Source organism: Anomaloglossus baeobatrachus, chromosome 6 (genome assembly GCF_048569485.1).
Source record: "Anomaloglossus baeobatrachus isolate aAnoBae1 chromosome 6, aAnoBae1.hap1, whole genome shotgun sequence".
NCBI classification, from domain to species: domain Eukaryota; kingdom Metazoa; phylum Chordata; class Amphibia; order Anura; family Aromobatidae; genus Anomaloglossus; species Anomaloglossus baeobatrachus.
Window position 1 is genome coordinate 426,029,109 of NC_134358.1, and position 20,930 is coordinate 426,050,038.

A 20,930-nucleotide genomic window follows, 5' to 3' on the forward strand; every position below is an offset into this window, starting at 1 on the left:
CTACGACATATACCCACCCATTGGTGGCTGAGATTGGTTGCAGTCAGACAGCTGTCACTCAGCGTGGGGATGTGTCTGACTGCAACCAATCACAGACGCCGGTGAGCAGGGAAGCAGTGAATATGAAATTAGCCTAATGAGCGGCTGGCAAGAGAAGAACAAAGATCTGCCACGGGAGCAGTGTCACAGCCGCGCTAGTGAATATGTAGCACTTGCTCCTACACCTTTGTGCCAGATTCTGTTCCCCATAGACCTTATATGGGGAGCAGCACATGGCCAGATACCCTGGACTACATGTAACTCTCCTTCCATTTTTTTTTGCGGTCCGCAAAAAAACGGAAGTTACAAGGATGACACATGGACCGTATACGGAACAGAACGGGACAAATGCAATTGTCACACGGATGCATTCGTGGAAAACATGGACCGTTTTTTTACGGACTGCAAATACGGAACGGTCGTGTGAATGTAGTCTCATAGGTAGGTATTACAGGATCAGAATTAAAGGGCTTGTCCATGTTTGGAACAAAAGTCTGCAGTTACTCTATGCAACTTCAGTGTTCTGAATCCTCATGACTGCAAGTATGCATGAGAAGTGAACTGCTTAAGGCCGCACACATGCAGCCTGAATGAGGCCATAAGCTTGCAAATTCCATACTTGTGGTCCCGTGACTGGCTGCTCTTGACGCCTGCATTGGAAAATAATGACAGCGTGCAGTGCACACGCTGTAAGGATTCATTAGTTTGCAATCACATAGAGAAACTGCAGACTTTCATTCCAAACATGCACAACTCCTTTAACATTAGAAATAAATTGGCACTATTCCATAATAATGTACTGAGCTAAAGAAATGCATATATTTTAAGCTTCAGATTTACAACTGCTTTAATATAAAACATCTTTCAAATTATTTGTTTTCGTATAAGAAAATTCCTATTGGCAATTCCTTTTTTTGGCATCATAAAATAACATGCAATATTATTTAAGTTCCAACATGTTCTGGGTCACCTGTGAAGATTACAAGATGCAATAAAAGAATGAAAATATTACAGATAAGATATGAAAGCTTTTAATGCTTCACTGCCTAAATAGTTTTAGGCATGACCCTAAAAGCTAACGATTGTTTGGAAGGATATTGGGAATTGTTCCAAACTTGTAGGAAAATATTGATTCAAGTGGTGCCAAGACTTACTGGGGAGTGGTAAAGTGTCAACAAGACGGGATGCTGTGTCACAGCTTCAAACGCTGATAGAGCTGTCCTGATCAGTTCATCGGACGCGGCCTGACCTGGTCACACAAAATAAAGCCATTGTTGTGTTGTAGGACTCTTGGAGTCTCAATTAACCTTTGTTCTAGTAATTCTTTCATGTTGCGGATTGCCCTGAGATGCACTTACCCACTGCTCCTTCCAAATTAGTCTCACCAGTGTCCACAGATTTAATTTGGTTCTGAAAAAAAAGTTACAGTTGATTTTTTTTATGCCTTTAACAAAGTTATTAGCAAAATAAATATAAACAATACAAGGCACAACCTTAAAGAGGTTTTCCCACAAACAAAGTACATTTCAACCAATAGATCTTGGACTAATAGCAGGCTCCATAATTGAATGTGTTGTATAAAAAGTTCTGGTGCGGAGATAATCTTTTATCATATATATATATATATATATATATATATATATATATATATATATCCCTGCTATGTAATGGCCATGTCTGAGCGTACAGGGACATGGTCTGAACGTACCATTTTGACATATTGAAATCTATAGAGTGGCTCTCTGCTGATGCTTACAATTGCAATAAAAAGGTCGAACAAAACCGGGCTTTACGCGCTGTGACATCACTAGCGATGTCACAAGCGATAGCACCCGCCCACGTCGGTGGCGCTTCGGGGGGTGATCGCTGCCGCAGCGAATAATATCGCTACGGCAGCGTCACACGCAATTACCTGTTCACTGACGTCGCTGTGGCCGCTGAACAATCTCTCCTTTAAGGGGGAGGGACGTTTGGCATCACAGCGGCGTCACTAAGCGGCCGACCAATAGAAGCAGAGGAGCGGAGATGAGCGGCCGGAACATCCCGCCCACCTCCTTCCTTCCGCATTGCCGGCAGCCACAGGTACGATGTTGTACCTCGTTCCTGCGGTGTCACACATAGCGATGTGTGCTGCTGCAGAAACGACAAACAACCTGCGTTCCAAACGAGGAACAATTTTTAAAAAAATGAACATAGTGTACACGACAAACGATTTGACACCTTTTTGCGATTGTTACTGATCGCTAAAAGGTGTCACACACAACAACATCGCTAACGAGGCCGGATGTGCGTCACCAACACCGTGACCCCGACAATATCTCGTTAGCGATATTGTTGTGTGTAAATGGGCCTAAACAGTCTATTGATTTCAATGGAAAAAGTATCCCCTCTTAATAGACATTCAATTATAACGAAGAATATTTACACATTCCCCACTTCCATTACTTCATAACTTGAAAACTGACAGGCAAAAATTTGAAAAGGTTTGGATAAAAATTGATGAGATATAGAGAAAGTCAAAAGAAATGTCTTCATTTATCAACTATTAAGTGATTATTATTGAACTATATGAAACATTTATCATTCAGAATGCTTGATGAAAGGTATGAATTACCATAACTGTATCCATGTACGTGAATGGAGTGGTACAATTACCAACCCTTATCAAAGTGACTGATTGACAATGTACACAAACTTGTTGCTGTCGCTCACTGCAAATGTCTCTATGTTATTCAATATACATCAGTAAAAGGTATACCATATTAATTGTCTCCACTAGATTTTGTTCCTATTGCAGAAACTATTGAACTTGTTCGACCCCTTCACGACCTTGGACATACTAGTAAGAACAAAATTTGGTGGCTGGTAGACAATTCACTATATAATGCTGAATGCGTCCTTCTGTCCGAAGCAGAGATCAAACCATTTAAGTGGCCAGAGGGCCTATTTTGTTTTTTTTTTATATAAGGTTAACCACTGCAGAAATAACTGAGGGGATCTCATTTAGGAGTATTGCCTCACAGTAAGATCATTCTGGTAGCCTGTAGCCACTGTAGAAGTAACAGGGGTGGGTGCCTCATCTATGAGTATTGCCTCACAAAAAGATCGTTCTGGTTGACTATAGCAACCAATGTGCAGCTTTCAGCATTGAAGCTGCTGAGGTAAAGAGAAAGCTGAGCTCTGACTGGTTGCTATGGACAACTAGACCGTCATCAAGCGTAACCAATAACATAATCTTGAATGCGTTCTTCTCTGATGGCTGGTGCGTGCGCAGTGATAAGTTCATGTTGTAAAGGAATTCTTCAATAAAATGGTGCCTAAAGGCCACTTTACAGACAGATAAATCTGTGGCAGATCTATGGTTGCAGTGAAGTCACAAAGTCCGCACCAACATGCCAACTTAAAGAAAGACCACAGTTTACACCAATAACATAGTTTACAGAAGAGAAGTTTTTGCACAATAAATACATTTCGTTTTTAGCTAATATTTCAATAAAGTTAAAACTGTGGCAATAAAAATGCTTGACACCTGGACGTAGAACGGGTTCAATAGCTAGTCACATTATAATACGGCAGAGGTCATACAGTACAGTAAAAAAAAAAATTTCTAACCCAACTCAAGCAAATGTTAAATGTATCACTTAACGCAAAACAAAAATGAGAATAGGAATACATTAAAATACAAAACTGGAAACTTCAATCTTAGAAACTCAAGTGGTTGTGGTACTTGATTGCTATAGTCTACTTTGCATATGTTAAATTGAATGATTGAGCCTAGGTTCTGCCGTCAGTCATTAATTCTTGGCCATAAATTACCATCCTCTGAGCTAGGGACGGACCTATAATTGGTACCAACTGTGCAGCCGCACAGTGGCCCATTTCCACCTCTAAAAAGAAGGGAATTTTGTTTACTTACCGTAAATTCCTTTTCTTGTAGCTCCAATTGGGAGACCCAGACAATTGGGTGTATAGCTATGCCTCCGGAGGCCACACAAAGTATTACACTAAAAGTGTAAAGCCCCTCCCCTTCAGCCTATACACCCCCCGTGCTGCCACGGGCTCATCAGTTTTGGTGCAAAAGCCCGAAGGAGGAAAAAAATTATAAACTGGTTTAAAGTAAATTCAATCCGAAGGAATATCGGAGAACTGAAACCATTTAACATGAACAACATGTGTATACAAAAACAGGGGCGGGTGCTGGGTCTCCCAATTGGAGCTAGAAGAAAAGGAATTTACGGTAAGTAAACAAAATTCCCTTCTTCTTTGTCGCTCCTTATTGGGAGACCCAGACAATTGGGACGTCCAAAAGCAGTCCCTGGGTGGGTAAATAATACCTCATAATAGAGCCGTAACGGCTCCGTCCTACAGGTGGGCAACTGCCGCCTGAAGGACTCGCCTACCTAGGCTGGCATCTGCCGAAGCATAGGTATGCACCTGATAGTGTTTCGTGAAAGTGTGCAGGCTCGACCAGGTAGCTGCCTGACACACCTGCTGAGCCGTAGCCTGGTGTCGCAAGGCCCAGGACGCTCCCACGGCCCTGGTAGAATGGGCCTTCAGTCGTGAGGGAACCGGAAGCCCCGAGGAACGGTAAGCTTCGAGAATTGGTTCCTTGATCCACCGAGCCAGGGTTGACTTGGAAGCTTGTGTCCCTTTACGCTGGCCAGCGACAAGGACAAAGAGTGCATCCGAGCGGCGCAGGGGCGCCGTACGAGAAATGTAGAGTCTGAGTGCTCTCTCCAGATCTAACAAGTGCAAATCCTTTTCACATTGGTGAACTGGATGAGGACAAAACGAGGGTAAGGAGATGTCCTGATTGAGATGAAAAGTGGGCAAGGCAAATGGCCAGGGAGAAAATCCCTGAGCAGAGCACCACGACAGGAATATTTTCCACGTCCTGTGGTAGATCTTGGCGGACGTTGGTTTCCTAGCCTGTCTCATAGTGGAAATGACCTCTTGAGATAATCCTGAAGACGCTAGGATCCAGGACTCAATGGCCACACAGTCAGGTTGAGGGCCGCAGAATTCAGATGGAAAAACGGCCCTTGAGACAGCAAATCTGGTCGGTCTGGCAGTGCCCACGGTTCGCCGACCGTGAGATGCAACAGATCCGGGTACCACGACCTCCTCGGCCAGTCTGGAGCGACGAGGATGACGCGGCGGCAGTCAGCCCTGATCTTGCGTAACACTCTGGGCAACAGTGCCAGAGGAGGAAACACATAAGGAAGCCGAAACTGCGACCAATCCTGAACTAAGGCGTCTGCCGCCAGAGCTCTGTGATCTTGAGATCGAGCCATGAATGTTGGGACCTTGTTGTTGTGCCGTGAGGCCATTAGGTCGACGTCCGGCATCCCCCAGCGGCAACAGATCTCCTGAAACACGTCCGGGTGAAGGGACCATTCCCCTGCGTCCATGCCCTGGCGACTGAGAAAGTCTGCTTCCCAGTTTTCTACGCCCGGGATGTGAACTGCGGATATGGTGGATGCTGTGGCTTCTACCCACAGCAGAAACCGCCGGACTTCCTGGAAGGCTTGCCGACTGCGTGTCCCACCTTGGTGGTTGATGTAAGCCACCGCTGTGGAGTTGTCCGACTGAATTCGGATCCGCTTGCCTTCCAGCCACTGCTGGAACGCTTTTAGGGCAAGATACACTGCCCTGATCTCCAGAACATTGATCTGAAGTGAGGACTCTTGCTGAGTCCACGTACCCTGAGCCCTGTGGTGGAGAAAAACTGCTCCCCACCCTGACAGACTCGCGTCCGTCGTGACCACCGCCCAGGATGGGGGTAGGAAGGATTTCCCCTTCGATAATGAGGTGGGAAGAAGCCACCACCGAAGGGAAGCTTTGGTTGCCTGAGAGAGGGAGACGTTCCTGTCTAGGGACGTCGGCATCCTGTCCCACTTGCGTAGGATGTCCCATTGAAGTGGACGCAGGTGAAACTGCGCGAAAGGGACTGCTTCCATTGCTGCCACCATCTTCCCCAGGAAGTGCATGAGGCGCCTCAAGGGGTGTGACCGACCTTGAAGGAGAGATTGCACCCCTGTCTGTAGTGAACGCTGTTTGTCCAGCGGAAGCTTCACTATCGCTGGAAGAGTATGAAACTCCATGCCAAGATATGTCAGCGATTGGACCGGTGTCAGATTTGACTTTGGAAAATTGATGATCCACCCGAAACTCTGGAGAATCTCCAGAGTAACGTTGATGCTGTGTTGGCATGCCTCTTGAGAGGGTGCCTTGACCAGCAGATCGTCTAAGTAAGGTATCACTGAGTGACCCTGAGAGTGGAGGACCGCAACTACTGTAGCCATGACCTTGGTGAAAACCCTTGGGGCTGTCGCCAGGCCGAACGGCAGTGCCGCGAACTGAAGGTGTTCGTCTCCTATGGCGAAGCGCAAGAAGCGCTGATGCTCTGGAGCAATTGGTACGTGGAGATAAGCATCCTTGATATCCATCGATGCTAGGAAATCTCCTTGGGACATTGAGGCGATGACGGAGCGGAGGGATTCCATCCGGAACCGCCTGGTCCTTACGTGTTTGTTGAGCAGTTTTAGGTCCAAAACAGGACGGAAGGACCCGTCCGTCTTTGGAACCACAAACAGGTTGGAGTAGAAACCGTGACCCTGTTGCTGAAGAGGAACCGGGACCACCACTCCTTCTGCCTTCAGAATGCCCACCGCCTGCAGAAGAGCCTCGGCTTGCTCGGGAGGCGGAGATGTTCTGAAGAATCGAGTCGGAGGACGAGAGCTGAACTCTATCCTGTAACCGTGAGACAAAATGTCTCTCACCCAACGGTCTTTTACTTGTGGCAGCCAGGTGTCGCAAAAGCGGGAGAGCCTGCCACCGACCGAGGATGCGGTGTGAGGAGGCCGTAAGTCATGAGGAAGCCGCCTTAGTAGCGGTACCTCCGGCGGTCTTTTTAGGGCGTGATTTAGACCGCCATGCGTCGGAGTTCCTCTGATCCTTCTGCGGCCTTTTGGACGAGGAGAATTGGGACCTGCCCGCACCCCGAAAGGACCGAAACCTCGACTGTCCCCTCCTCTGTTGGGGTGTTTTTGGTTTGGCCTGGGGTAAGGATGTTTCCTTTCCCTTGGATTGTTTGATGATTTCATCCAATCTCTCACCAAACAAACGGTCGCCAGAAAATGGCAATCCAGTTAAGCACTTTTTGGAAGCCGAATCTGCCTTCCATTCCCGCAGCCACAAGGCCCTGCGTATTGCCACCGAATTGTCGGCTGCAACCGCCGTACGGCTCGCAGAGTCCAGGACAGCATTAATAGCGTAGGACGCAAATGCCGACGTTTGAGAGGTTATGGACGCCACCTGCGGCGCAGACGTACGTGTGAGTGCGTCAATTTGCGCCTGACCAGCTGAGATAGCTTGGAGTGCCCATACGGCTGCGAATGCTGGAGCAAAAGACGCGCCGATAGCTTCATAGATGGATTTAAACCAGAGCTCCATCTGTCTGTCAGTGGCATCCTTGAGTGAAGCTCCATCTTCCACTGCAACTATGGATCTAGCCGCAAGTCTGGAGATTGGAGGATCCACCTTGGGACACTGAGTCCAGCCCTTGACCACGTCAGGGGGGAAAGGGTAACGTGTATCCTTAAGGCGCTTGGAAAAACGCTTATCTGGACAAGCTCGGTGTTTCTGGACTGCCTCTCTGAAGTCAGAGTGGTCCAGAAACATACTCTTTGTACGCTTTGGAAACCTGAAACGGAATTTCTCCTGCTGAGAGGCTGACTCCTCCACTGGAGGAGCTGAGGGAGAAATATCCAACATTTCATTGATGGACGCAATAAGATCATTCACTATGGCGTCCCCATCAGGAGTATCAAGGTTGAGAGCGGCATCAGGATCAGAATCCTGATCAGCTACCTCCGCTTCATCATACAGAGAGTTCTCTCGCTGAGACCCTGAACATTGTGATGATGTCGAGGGGATATCATAGCGAGCTCGCTTAATCGGTCTGGGGCTGCGGTCCGTGTCAGAGACCTCACCCTGGGATCCATGAGACACCCCGGGAGGACATTGCTGTTCCAACTGAGGGGGACCAGGGGGCAATGATTCCACAGTGCCCCTGGCTTGAGATGCCGGCCTGGACTGCAAGGCTTCTAATATCTTAGCCATAGTCTCAGAAAGTCTTTCAGTAAAAACTGCAAACTCCGTCCCTGTCACCTGGACAGTGTTAACAGGTGGTTCTCCCTGGGCCACCGTGAGCAGAGGCTCCGGCTGAGAAAGTGCCACAGGGGCCGAGCATTGCACACAATGAGGGTCAGTGGAACCTGCCGGCAGTATAGCCGTACATGCTGCACAGGCAGCATAGTAAGTCTGTGCTTTGGCACCCTTGCTATTTGTGGACGACATGCTGTTGTCTCCTCTGAGCAATACAGGAGGGTATATAGACAAAAATCAACAGTGCACCATACAGTGTAAAGTATAGTCTATAATCATATAATCTATAAGTACACTTCTGCACTAGTGGGGCCAGCACCACAGGTGCTGCTTACCGCCTGCGCAAAGCAGTTGTGTGGGCACCAGAAATCCTGCCTGGGTCTCCCTGAGCTTGTCTCTCCTCTCCAGCGTTAGCAGAGCTGAGAGGAATGGCTGCCGGCGTCCTGAGGAGAGGAGGGAGCCGTGGGCGTGACCCAGAAAAGTGCGGGAACTGGTGCCCCACTGTGCAGAGTGAGGGGGGTGGAGTATGCAAAGCATGCTCCAGCCCTCAGTGCTGCCGTCCTGTACAGCGTCCCGCCCTTCCCCTGATTGGCAGGGCTGGGGGCGGGAAGAAAACGAGACTAGGCCGCAAAAGCCGGGGACTCGAGTTATAAGCGCGGCCGCCGTATAAGCGCGGTCGGCGCGGAAGTCCCCGGCGCACTAACAGTCCCAGCCGCGCCGCAGTGATAACCATGGCAGCGGCGGTCAGCGCGGCAGTCCCCCTACACGAACACACTCAGCGACGCTGAAGTGTGTAATGGCACAAACGCAGTCAGCGCTGCTGTCCCCGGTGCACTAGCACACCCAGCAATGCTGGAGTGGTGCTGTGCGCGGTCCCCACGGGGACACAGAGTACCTCAAAGTAGCAGGGCCATGTCTCTGAACGATACTCGGCTCCTATCCAGCATGGTCCTCAGGAGCTGTGGATGGAGCACGGTCTCCTGTGCCTGGAGACCGAAAGGATCCCACTTCACCCAGAGCCCTAATTGAGAGATGGGGAAGGAAAGCAGCATGTGGGCTCCAGCCTCCGTACCCGCAATGGATACCTCAACCTTAACAACACCGCCGACAAGAGTGGGGTGAGAAGGGAGCATGCTGGGGGCCCTGTTATGGGCCCTCTTTTCTTCCATCCGACATAGTCAGCAGCTGCTGCTGACTAAGCTGTGGAGCTATGCGTGCATGTCTGACCTCCTTCGCACAAAGCATAAAAACTGATGAGCCCGTGGCAGCACGGGGGGTGTATAGGCTGAAGGGGAGGGGCTTTACACTTTTAGTGTAATACTTTGTGTGGCCTCCGGAGGCATAGCTATACACCCAATTGTCTGGGTCTCCCAATAAGGAGCGACAAAGAAAGGTGGACTTGTGAATTATGATGAGCTATTGGGCTTCAAAGGCCCCATATGCTGTTCTTGCACAGAGGCCTCTTCTGTCTGTGTCTGTCACTTCTCTGAGCTGTGGTTCTCTGAATGCACCTGCATATGCAAATACCTGGAGTGCCATGACAAGGGCCCAAAGAGCCACAAGTAGAGTCACTGGTTGGGGGAACAATGTATTTAAAGGCACATCCAAGACATTATAAGATGAAAGATAATGTAGGAGATGCTAGAGTAATTTTAGGAGTTGCTGTGAAAGCTCCTAAAACATGCCTCTTTCTTGCCCACTCTTCTAATGGCCGCGGCTATGGAGCGCGTGCGCGCTGTGACTCCGGGCATGTTCGCGTCAGCCGGCTTCCGTACGGAGTGACGCGTGCGCTCTGTGTGACGACACAGGAAGTGCCCGCGTCAGTTCCGGGAATGCCCTATGACGCGGCCCACTGCCGGAGTCCCACCCCGCACGCGACCAATCGCTGCCCGGCCAGGCAAGGAAGCGGTCTATTTAAACGCAGTCATACTATGCGGCAGTACACCACGGCCCCCCGAAGAAGACATCGAAACGTGCGCGTCGGGGCACGTTTTACTCGGGTTCCACCTCCATCATTATGGGTGAGTGCAGTACAGGGACTACTTAATGTAAATTTCATATATTCTGATCGGTACTCGCCTGTGTTATGATTAACATGTGGTACATGGTCTGACCCTCTGGGCATTGGATTCCCTATTTATGTTGTCCCCTTTGGTGCCTACTATAATAGGTGTGCACATTCTGGGACATTAGGGTTACTGTGAATCTACTGTCCGGAGGCTTATTAGACCATGCCCCACTCACTATTTTTGTGATACTGCTCCCCTAATGAGTGGTGGACTCCTGGTTTTTGTGTGTCAGTGACATCTCCTTGTTGAGCCTGATCCTTGTGTAATGTTGTTTCTCACTGTCTTATGTCACTTTTTTGCTATTTATTATACCCAATAAATATTTGTTATATTTTTGCAAAAAAGTAGTGATCCTTGTCATTTATAATGAATTGGTCTTTTGTATGACCGCTGACTACCATTCCCTTGGTCCTCTTATCCCTATAGTAATTTTAGGAGCGTATAAGTGCAGACAGAAGTAGAGGCATACACAAGAAGAATAAAGGCCGCTTTACACGCTACGATATATCTAATGATATGTCGTCGGGGTCACGTCATTAGTGACGCACATCCGGCCTCGTTTGACATATCGTAGCGTGTAACACAACTGAGCGACTGTGAACGAGCAAAAATACTCACCTTATCGTTGTTCGTTGACGCGTCGCTCATTTTCAAAAAAATCGAACGTCCTTCTATTCTCCGGTTGTTCGTCGTTCCCGAGGCAGCACACATCGCTCCGTGTGACACCCCGGGAACGATGAATTGCAGCTTACCTGCGGCCACCGGCAATGCGGAAGGAAGGAGGTGGGTGGGATGTTTACGTCTCGCTCATCTCCGCCCCTCCGCTTCTATTGGCCGGCCGCTGTGTGACGTCGCTGTGACGCCGAACATCCATCCCCCTTCAGGAAGAGGATGTTCGCCGCCCACAGCGAGGTCGTTCGGGAGGTAAGTACGTGTGACGGGGGTTTACGACTTTGTGCGACACGGGCAACAAATTGCCCATGCCTCACAAACGATGAGGGCGGGTGCGATCGCACGACATATTGACACGTGTAAAGCAGGCTTAAAATACTATGACAAGATCACTTTCCTTTCCAACAGTAAATGACTGAAAAGAAATCAACGCCTAATGTGATACAACTGTCCATAAATGCTGGCTGACAGCAAATCTGTTATAAACGTATGGGACGACAGAGGTACATCAGTGTAACTATAGCCATCAGTACCAGTTACCTAAAGATCATCATATATGCAGAAAAGTTAAGTACTAATTTGTAGTTTAGCAATGTAAATGCAAAAAACCACAACTACGTAAAACCACAAATATATTTTGCAATATTATTAAACAAAAATAGAGATAATATCAAGGACATATAATAAAAATGAAATGACATTAACAATGTATAAGGTCCAGTAACTTATCTCATAGATGCAAATAGCTTTCCTTCAAAACAAAGAAAAATGGCTAGATTGTTTCCAATAACAAGTCATGCATCATGTCATGGATATATTGTGGTATGGCTAAATAAGCTTGGCATGATGCAAGGCTTTTTAAAGGGTCATTCACTGACTTGATGTTTAACTGCCTGCATAGGTGACAGTAGAAAGAAAGTTCCTTTTTTTTTTTTTTGTTGGAGTAGAGCAAATTTGCACACCCTTGTTTCTCTGGGGGCATTGCATGGCAAATAATTCTCTCTCTATCTGATGGTTGTCTCCACAAGGATAAATATTATCCCCTTATCGCACACATAATGTTTATAGTCAATGAGTTAACCGTGAAACCAGTACAAATATCACAGTCTCAATGCTGACAAATAGTGGATCTTTCAACTATAGTATGCTAAACAGAGACTTTATTGGAGATGTCCACATCTACAATACGCGTTTTGGGGCTGGGCAACCCCTTGATCAAAGTACCAAATAACATGTTTTATATTCTGAGATAGGGGTCAGTGGGACCCAGAAACATGCAGATGTTGACATCCATAATAAATGAATTATCATGCATACTCCAATTGTATGATCCACCATTTGACATCAGCAGGGTCGTGATGTTTGGCCAGGTTTCTCGTAACTCCACTGACTTCAAACATCTTGCACAAAGCTTCCTATTTCAAGTATAGGGCTGGAAGCAGCTTAATTGGTCATAACTCTAGGCTTATTCAGGAGTTGTGTTCGGAACACAACACACCAAGCTGAGGAGGCCACTACCTGGGGGGATACAAAAAAAAAGATGGACCTCAAGATAGTCCCTCAACACTACTAGTATAAAACTGCTGCCCTAAAGTGATTTTTCCCTAATTTCTATGTAGCTCATTCTCTTATCTCATGCAGTCACTATAAATTACCCTGAAATTTGGGTCTGCACAAAGACTGTGAGGGGGACTTTGCACGCTGTGACATCGCTACTGCAATATTGTCGGGGTCAAATCGAAAGTGACGCACATCCGGCGCCGGTAACGACGTTGCAACGTGTAAAGCCTAGATGCGCCGATAAACGATCGCAAAAGCGTCGAAAATCGGTGATCTGTGTAGCGTCGGTCATTTTCATAATGTCGCACCAATAGGATATACGATGTTGTTCCTCGTTCCTGCGGCAGCACACATCGCTGTGTGTGAAGCCGCAGGAGCGAGGAACATCTCCTTACCTGCCTCCACCGGCTATGCGGAAGGAAGGAGGTGGGCGGGATGTTTACGTCCTGCTCATCTCCACCCCTCCGCTTCTATTGGCCGCCTGCCGTATGACGCCGCACGACTCGCCCCCTTAGGAAGGAGGCGGGTCGCTGGCCAGAGCGACGTCGCAGGGCAGGTAAGTGCGTGTGAAGCTGCTGTAGCGATAATGTTCGCTACGGCAGCTATCACAAGATATCGCATCTGCGACGGGGGTGGATACTATCGCGCTCGGCATCGCTAGCCGATGTTAGCGATGTCGCAGCGTGCAAAGTACCCCTTAGAATTCAGAACGATCAATAGTCAGAAGAATTTCCTAAAATGCCAGTAACTATTTGGCAGCAACTTAGGAAGAGCTATCGTTGAGTAGATAAACCATGTTCAAGTCTGTATCTACCCCACCTCAGTTAAACAATGTGAACAGTGAGAAATAAATTATTGACATAGCAGAAAAAAAATCAAGTCTACAGAGTATATATTTTACCTTCCTGGTCTTCAACGACAAAAGAAATCCATAGGATTACACTTTTTGCTATTTACAATAAAAAGAAGCTGTGTTTTTAACAAATTACTCTTTTGTGATATGTCTCTTTTGGTTATCTTTAAAAATATGAAAATCTGTCAGCTAAACCAACAGGGACCTATGAAACCTGTCATCTTTCTCTCTAATTTACACTAGGCTCTCCATAATTAATGTACATACTCCAGCGCATACAGTAGCCTGACAACAGATTTTCTGTGATTTCTAATAAAGCCGTTATTTGTGACACGAGACTGCAGAACACAGGGAGACGCAAACCAGTCTGCTGCCTTCATTTGTAGGTACCATTGAATTTAAGTCATTTCTGCAGGTATTCGAGGCAGTACAGATAAGTCTGCCCTATAATTGCCTTTAGGATTGATATTAAACATATAATACAGACTAACAGAGAGCAGAATTAAGTGGAACATGGTGGAATGCTGTCCTTCAACTCAAGAGCTCGGAGTATAGAAATAACCATATACTGTATCACGTAGATACAACAGTAGAAGTTATAACAATCTCACAAGAACTGTGTCCAATGAAGTTCCCTAGAGTACAGCTGAGAAAGGGATTTCTGATTATATTATCTTCCACTCCAATCTCTAATAACTTCCCATTGGGATTTCGAGACAAGCTATATTTCACTTAAAAAAGGATTCTGTTAATGGTCTCTGGCAAGTAATTACTATTTAAAACATGTTTGGTGTCCCATGGTTCATATTGTTCTTCTGACTTGAATCATTTTACTCCTGTGAGATTGGTTTGAGATAACCCACAGGATATGATTTATATAATACAACCTGGAACTGGGAGAAAAGCACTACTGGTGCCTGTGCTTTAAGATCGGAGACTAATAGATTTATCTAGCTTGAGGACTGCAAACGCTGTTTTTCTTATACAGGCTGGGAAAGTATTGTCAAATATTAAATTGCTGGAAGCAGCGGATCTCTCTGCCTCTGCAGCTCGATACAGAACTTACCTTGATCAGTCTGCAGCTACTTACAAATTCCAGCTTAAAAACAAGGACAAATGTGAATGTTTGTGGTGGCACAGAGCAGAGAAAATTGAGCTCATTAGGTGTGATTCTTAAGAAAATATACTGTATTAAAGCATTATACATTTACAAAATACTATATTATAGTATTATACAGCTTTTAAACATTACTTAGGTCTACAATTTTGATGACAAAAAACACCACCTAGTCCTTGCCTAAAAAAATGTAAAAAAATAAGTGATTTAAAAAAACTATTAAACTGTCTATTTACAAGTTGTAACTAGTGATAGGTGGACCCAATTTGTAAAAGCCTGGATCTGCGCAGGTTCAAATTATTTCAATAATCTTTAAAAAATGGCATGCGGTTGTCCCCAATTTTGATATACCTAGCCAAGGAAAAGCCTGACAGCTGGGGGCTGGTATTCTCAGGCTGGGGAGACCCATGGTTATAGCCCCCCCCCCAGCCTTCAGCCACCCAAAATTGTTGCATCCATTAGATACCATTATCCCACAACTTTGCCCGGCTCTTCCCGTTTGCCCTGGTGAAGTGGCAATTGGTGTAATAATTGGTTAATCGCAGCTCACAGCTTTACATTAGTAATGGGAGGTGTCAATGAGATACCCCCATTACTACTCTGTAAGTGAAAGTAAATAAACATAAACACCAAAAAATCCTTTATTTTAAATACAATGTAAAAAAACACCCTCTTTCACCACTTTATTGACCCTGAAACACCCCTGAAGGTACGACATAATCCACACCAGGTCCTATGACGATTCCAGCTTTGCTACATCTGAAGTCACAGCATACGAACATGGAACATGACCACCTGCTGTGGACTTCAGGCAAAGATTGAGTTGCGATCAGCGGTGACATCAGTCAGGTAAGTTGGGGCACAGATGGAAATTACCATGGCCCTCCACCTGTGTCCGCAGATAACTTGACCCAGGGTACATGTGGTCACAGATGGAGGGCCGTGGGAACCGCCAGCTGTACTCACAACTTACCTAAGTGACGTCACCGCTGATTGCTGCTCAGTCTCTGATGTTTGCATTGCGTGATCATGTTCCATGATAGCGTGGACTTCAGATAAAGCTGTGCTGGAATCATCGTGTGACCTCGTGTGGATTATGTCGGACCTGGGTGTTTTGGAGGTTAATAAATTGGTGAAAGAGGGTGCTTTTTGTCTATTTTGTCATTTTTTTTCCGGTGTTTGTGTTTATTTCTTCTTCCTCACAGATTAGTAATGGGGTTCTCATAAGTCTTCTCCCATTACTAATGTAGGACTTAGTGGCAACTGTGATTAACCCCTTATTACCCCAATTGCCATGGCACCAGAGCAGTTGGGATGAGCCAGGTTAATAGATGCGGCAATCTTGGGCAGCTGCAGGCTGCAATTTAAACCTGTGGGGGCCCAATAAGCATGGGGCTCCCCAGCCTGAGAATGCCAGCCCTGTTGGGCTGTATCTTGACAGAGTATCAAAATTGGGGGGATCGAATGCCTTTTTTTAAAAAATATTTATTTAAATAATTTAAATAAAAAAAAAAAAAAAAAAACTGCATGTGGTTCCTCTTATTTTGACACACGGCCAAGATAAGCGCATGGCTGGGTGCTGCAGCCTGTTACCGTATACTTTATCTGTGCTAGGTATAATAATATAGGGCCCCCCCCAACCTTTGTGTCCATTTATTTTTACTTTACAATATACACCTGCAGATAGGAAGAGTCAGACACGTTGTCACTCAGGGGGTGCGTCTGACTGCAACCAATCACAAATGTCAGTTGGCAAAGAAAGCAGTGCATAAGTATGAAGGATAATGAGAGGCCCCGGAAGTAGAATGAGTGGACCTGGGAGCAGTTACAGCTGCACTGGAGACTCTATAAGTACAGCGTGCTTGCCTTTTTTGGTTTTCTTTATTTTTTATTTTTTTTGTATTACCCGAGTGTTGGATTCGGATCAATACCCGGAATTATCTGAGAATCTGGGCAAGACATTCAGATACCTTTGAACCTGCATGTGTCCAGACTTTTAAGGGTACTTTCCACACAACGATATCGCTAACGATATATCGTCGGGGTCATGGTGTTCGTGACGCACATCCGGCGCCGTTAGTGATATCGTTGTGTGTGACTAAAAGGAGCGACGATCAACGATCGCAAAAGCGTAAAAAATCGTTGATCGTTGACACGTCGCTCCTTTTCAGAATATCGTTGGTGGTGCATGCCGCTGGTTGTTCATCATTCCTGCGGCATCACACATCGCTATGTGTGACACCGCAGGAACGACGAACATCTCCTTACCTGTGTCCACCGGCAATGAGGATGGAAGGAGGTGGGCGGCATGTTCCGGCCGCTCATCTTCTCCCCTCCTCTGGTGGGCGGCCGCTTAGTGACGCCGCTGTGACGCCGAATGAACCACCCCTTTAAAGGAGAGATTGTTCGGTGTCTCCAGCGACGTCGCTAAGCAGGTATGTGCGTTTGACGCTGCCGTAGCGATATTGTTCGCCACGGCAGCGATCACCACCATGACAAAACAGCAACGTGGGCGGGTGCTATCGCTAGCGATGTTGCAGCGTGTAAAGCACCCTTTACAGTCTAGATCCGCCCATCTCTATTATTTATCTTTCACTTTAAATGGATCCTGTAAAAAAATAATGGATTTGTAAGAAATTTAGGAAAAACGGATGGCTAAATAGCAAACAATAAACAAATCTGTTCTCCATAGATTAGATCCGTCAGAAATCAATTCTTTAGCTCAGCCTTTTTTGGTAGCCCTGTAGAGAATATATGGTGGGATTGTGGTCATAAACCTGCCATGCTATTTTGCAAAAGGGATAAAAGTTCCATGTTGGGGATAAAAAAAATTCTCCCAATCTACAGATTCAAGAGGTGGGTCACTAAAACATCAGCATGTTATCACCTATCATGTCTTGTTTTCACTAGACAACTCCTTTAACAGTAGTTGTAGAAGTTATGCAAATCTTGGCTATATCTTTAAAGGGAACCTGTTAGGTTCCCAGTGCACCCAGAACTGTTAGCAATTCTGGGTGCATTTCTATAATCACTGCCTAACTGCCACAGCATTTATTAGCATACATAAACAGAACTTTAGAAAAAGTAATTCTAAAGATTGTTTATTGTATGCTAACGAGGGCTGTGATTAGTCACAGGGGCGTTAGTTTCCTTGCTAATCGGCACAATTTACCATGCTAGCACGCCCCTGTGGGCGTGCTAAAATGCTTTAAATCAGCCAGCGTCGTGGAATTGTGATACAAAGGCGCATGCCTGTGGCTTTGTACTCGTCAACTTTCAGCTTCTTTGACACCGGGTGTATGCTTCAAAGCTTCAAAGAGGCTCATTGCCCATGATTTGAAGTCGCCCACATTTCCATTCATACGCACTACTCAGAAGCTTAGTGTGTCTGTCCTGAATTCAGAGATGAGTAGTGCGCATGACTGGAAGTGCAGACAACTTCCTATCATGGGTAGCAAGAGCCTTAAAAGAAATGGTGCATACATCCGGCATCAAAGAGCTCAAAGTTAACAGGTACAAAGCCATGCACATGCCATGACGCTGGGTATTGTAAACCATCATGCCCACAGGGGTGTGGTAGCATGATAAGTGGGCCAACTAGTCAGGGAAATAATGCCCTTGCGACTAGTCACAGCCCTCATTAGCATTTCATAAACGATCTTTAGAAATACTTTTTCTAAAGATCGGTTTATGCTGGGACAGTTAGGCAGGCATTATGGATATGCACCCAGAACTGCTTGTGGTCTTGGGTGCACTTGGTACCTGACAAATTCCCGTTAAAGACTTTGGATCAACTGACACATATATGGCATATGGGCACGTCAAGTTGTTGAGATTGGTCAGTGTTCCATAATCTATTGTGGAGTTATAAGATATCTTGTCCAAATGTCCCAGATGGGAAAAGGTTTTTTTATACATTTTGTTGACTTGGGATTTTTTTTTATGCAATAGATTGTGGCTGCCTTCATCTTCTCGTTATTAAAATTCCATATTTTCATTTTCGTACTTTTAGTCTTCTGGGTTAGCACATTTTATTATCTTTTATAAACATACTGTACTGTGAAAGAAGCTGTTAATAGATAATATGCAGTGGAATTCTAAACTCACGACTTTTGGGAAAACTGCGAGCACAATATACATTCAACAAAAATCTTCATAAAAATCATACAAGCTCAGCATCTAATATAAATGAAAATAGCAGGAATTATATTTCCATTTGGTAATGTATTCTCTGAAGCTATATAGAATACTGCTGAAGGGATTTGAAATTCATATCGCAATAGGATGTTGTTTTACTATCACGGGCAATAAATCCTAAAGCCGTAAAACACAGACAAAAAACATCACCTTATAATATATTAACATTCTAATTAGATCAAATAAAGATATTTTAGGATTTAGCATTTTTTATTATCACCATATTATATGCTTTATGAAACAAATATTTTCAGACTTCTAGATTTTGCTGCCAATTCTACACTTGAGGCTACTAAATTTTAAATGAAACTAATCAGTTTTCTTGGAATCAATACCCCGTGGAAAGTGCATACATAGAAATTAAATCAACAAGAGTCAGTTTATTTTCTTGCACGCTGCATATACCAGACCCTACTGAACAAATTCTATATTCTAATTATCGACAGCAGACATACTGCAATATTCCCTGACGTCATCACTCTGGTATTCCCACAATAATATTACTATGGTAAGAATTTGAGAGTAAACAATAATAACAGTAAGAAAACAAAAAAACATACAGGGCCCGATTCATCAAAGCTTTCATGAAAAAATTCTGGAGTAAAAGTTTTTAGTTGTCGCAAAATGAAGGTGCAAGTCTGGGTTTTCACCCAAGTCCGTCAAAAAGGGAAAAGCTGGGGCGGAACCAGGGCGCAGCTGGAGCAAGAGTCTTGCTGTATGCATGACAAGTTGTGGTGTTTCCTAAACCAGAAAACTTACTCCAGTACCTGACTAGAGTGAGATTTGTGGTAAAGCGCATGGAGGCACCTCTTCATGAATCAGGAGTGTCCAACTCCAGCATGCCCCAAAATCAAGACTGCTGTGAACAATGCCGGTCTTAATAATAAAAAAAGGTTAAGTATAAAAAGTTGGATTTGTTTAGCTTAGAAAAAAACATCTCAGAGGAGATCTCATTTATATGTATATATACATGCGTGGTCAATATAAAGGAGTGGAAGAGGACTTTCTCCTGCCAAAGACAGTACTAAGGACCAGGGGGCATGCACTATGAGTGGAAGAAAGGTGCTTCCGGCAGCTAAATAGGAAAGGGTTCTTTACAGTTAGAGCAGTCAGACTGTGGAATGCCGACCACAAGAGGTAGTAATGGCTGATACTATACCATGCTTTAAAAAAATGTCTGGGTGGTTTCCTCAGTACATACAACATTGTTGGTTAAACGACTTAATGACAAAATGTATAATTGGTGGAGGAAGGTTGAACTAGATGGACCTAGGTCTTTTTTCAACCTAAGTAACTATGAAATAGTAAATAAAAAAAATACAATTTGATCCTTGATTTATTGGGTTTTTATATTGTTTTTTTTTTTTTTTACACATGCAAAGTAGTAGGTTTGTGGCATGGGGAACAGGATATTCACCTATTACAATCCTATTATAATTAGAGATGAGCGAACCTTCATTCTCGAGGCTCAGGGTTCGGGCTCGGAAAATGAGGTCAAACTCCCAGTAGTGAGTATCGTGCTGTGTTCGTGTCTGAGTGATGTGCGGCATTGTGCGCGCTGCGAGAAGTGTGTGATCAGCTCAAATTTGACTTATATTCTGCGTTTTTAGATGTTTTGTTCACAGAGAAATGTAAAAAAAAAAAAAAAAGCAATGCCTACTCACCTCCGGAAATCGGAAATGTTTTGCATTTAGCTCACAGCAAAATACTTCTGCAGGTGGGTAATTTTTTTTTTCCTCATTTTTTCTGTGAACAATATATCTTAGAACATAGAATGTAAGTCAAATTTGATCCAATCACACACTTGCTGCAGCACGCACAATACCGTGCATTACTCATACACCAGCACAGTGCGATACTCAACACGGGGAATATCACGCCATTTCCAGAGCCTCGAGAATGAAGGTTCGCTCTTCTCTAATGTTAAACTTTCAATCTTCACATTTTTTATGAGTAAATATTAAAAGGGGTTGCCCGCCTTTACTGTAATGTTTTTTCTCTAAAATACATAAATTTGATACTAAAAGTAGTGAATGCAAATGGATATCATTGCAAAAAAATGAACAGTTTTGCTTTTACAGAGTTTTTGTTCCTACACATTCAACTGTGATATAGATTGTGATCCTAATCAGCTGAGAGGCGTCTAGATCAGATCAGTGTATTTTCAAATCAATTTCTGTAAAGTTCAGCGTTCCATATCTTACAGGAGCAGGACCTTACATTTTTGAAAATTTACAGAGATTCCTCAGGGTCA

General features: G+C 45.0%; 1 protein-coding gene across 4 annotated transcripts in view; it reads right to left on the reverse strand.

Annotated features, from left to right (window-relative positions):
- Nucleotides 1-20,930, reverse strand: part of ULK4 (unc-51 like kinase 4) — a 1,163,168-nt gene that overhangs the window by 647,626 nt on the left and 494,612 nt on the right. For all 4 annotated transcript variants that reach the window (XM_075315178.1, XM_075315180.1, XM_075315177.1 and 1 more), the window contains exons 26-27: nucleotides 1,398-1,449; nucleotides 1,194-1,288 (exon numbers count right to left, since the gene is read on the reverse strand). In XM_075315178.1, coding sequence (XP_075171293.1) covers nucleotides 1,194-1,288; nucleotides 1,398-1,449 — 147 coding nt within the window. The remainder of the gene's footprint in view (nucleotides 1-1,193; nucleotides 1,289-1,397; nucleotides 1,450-20,930) is intronic.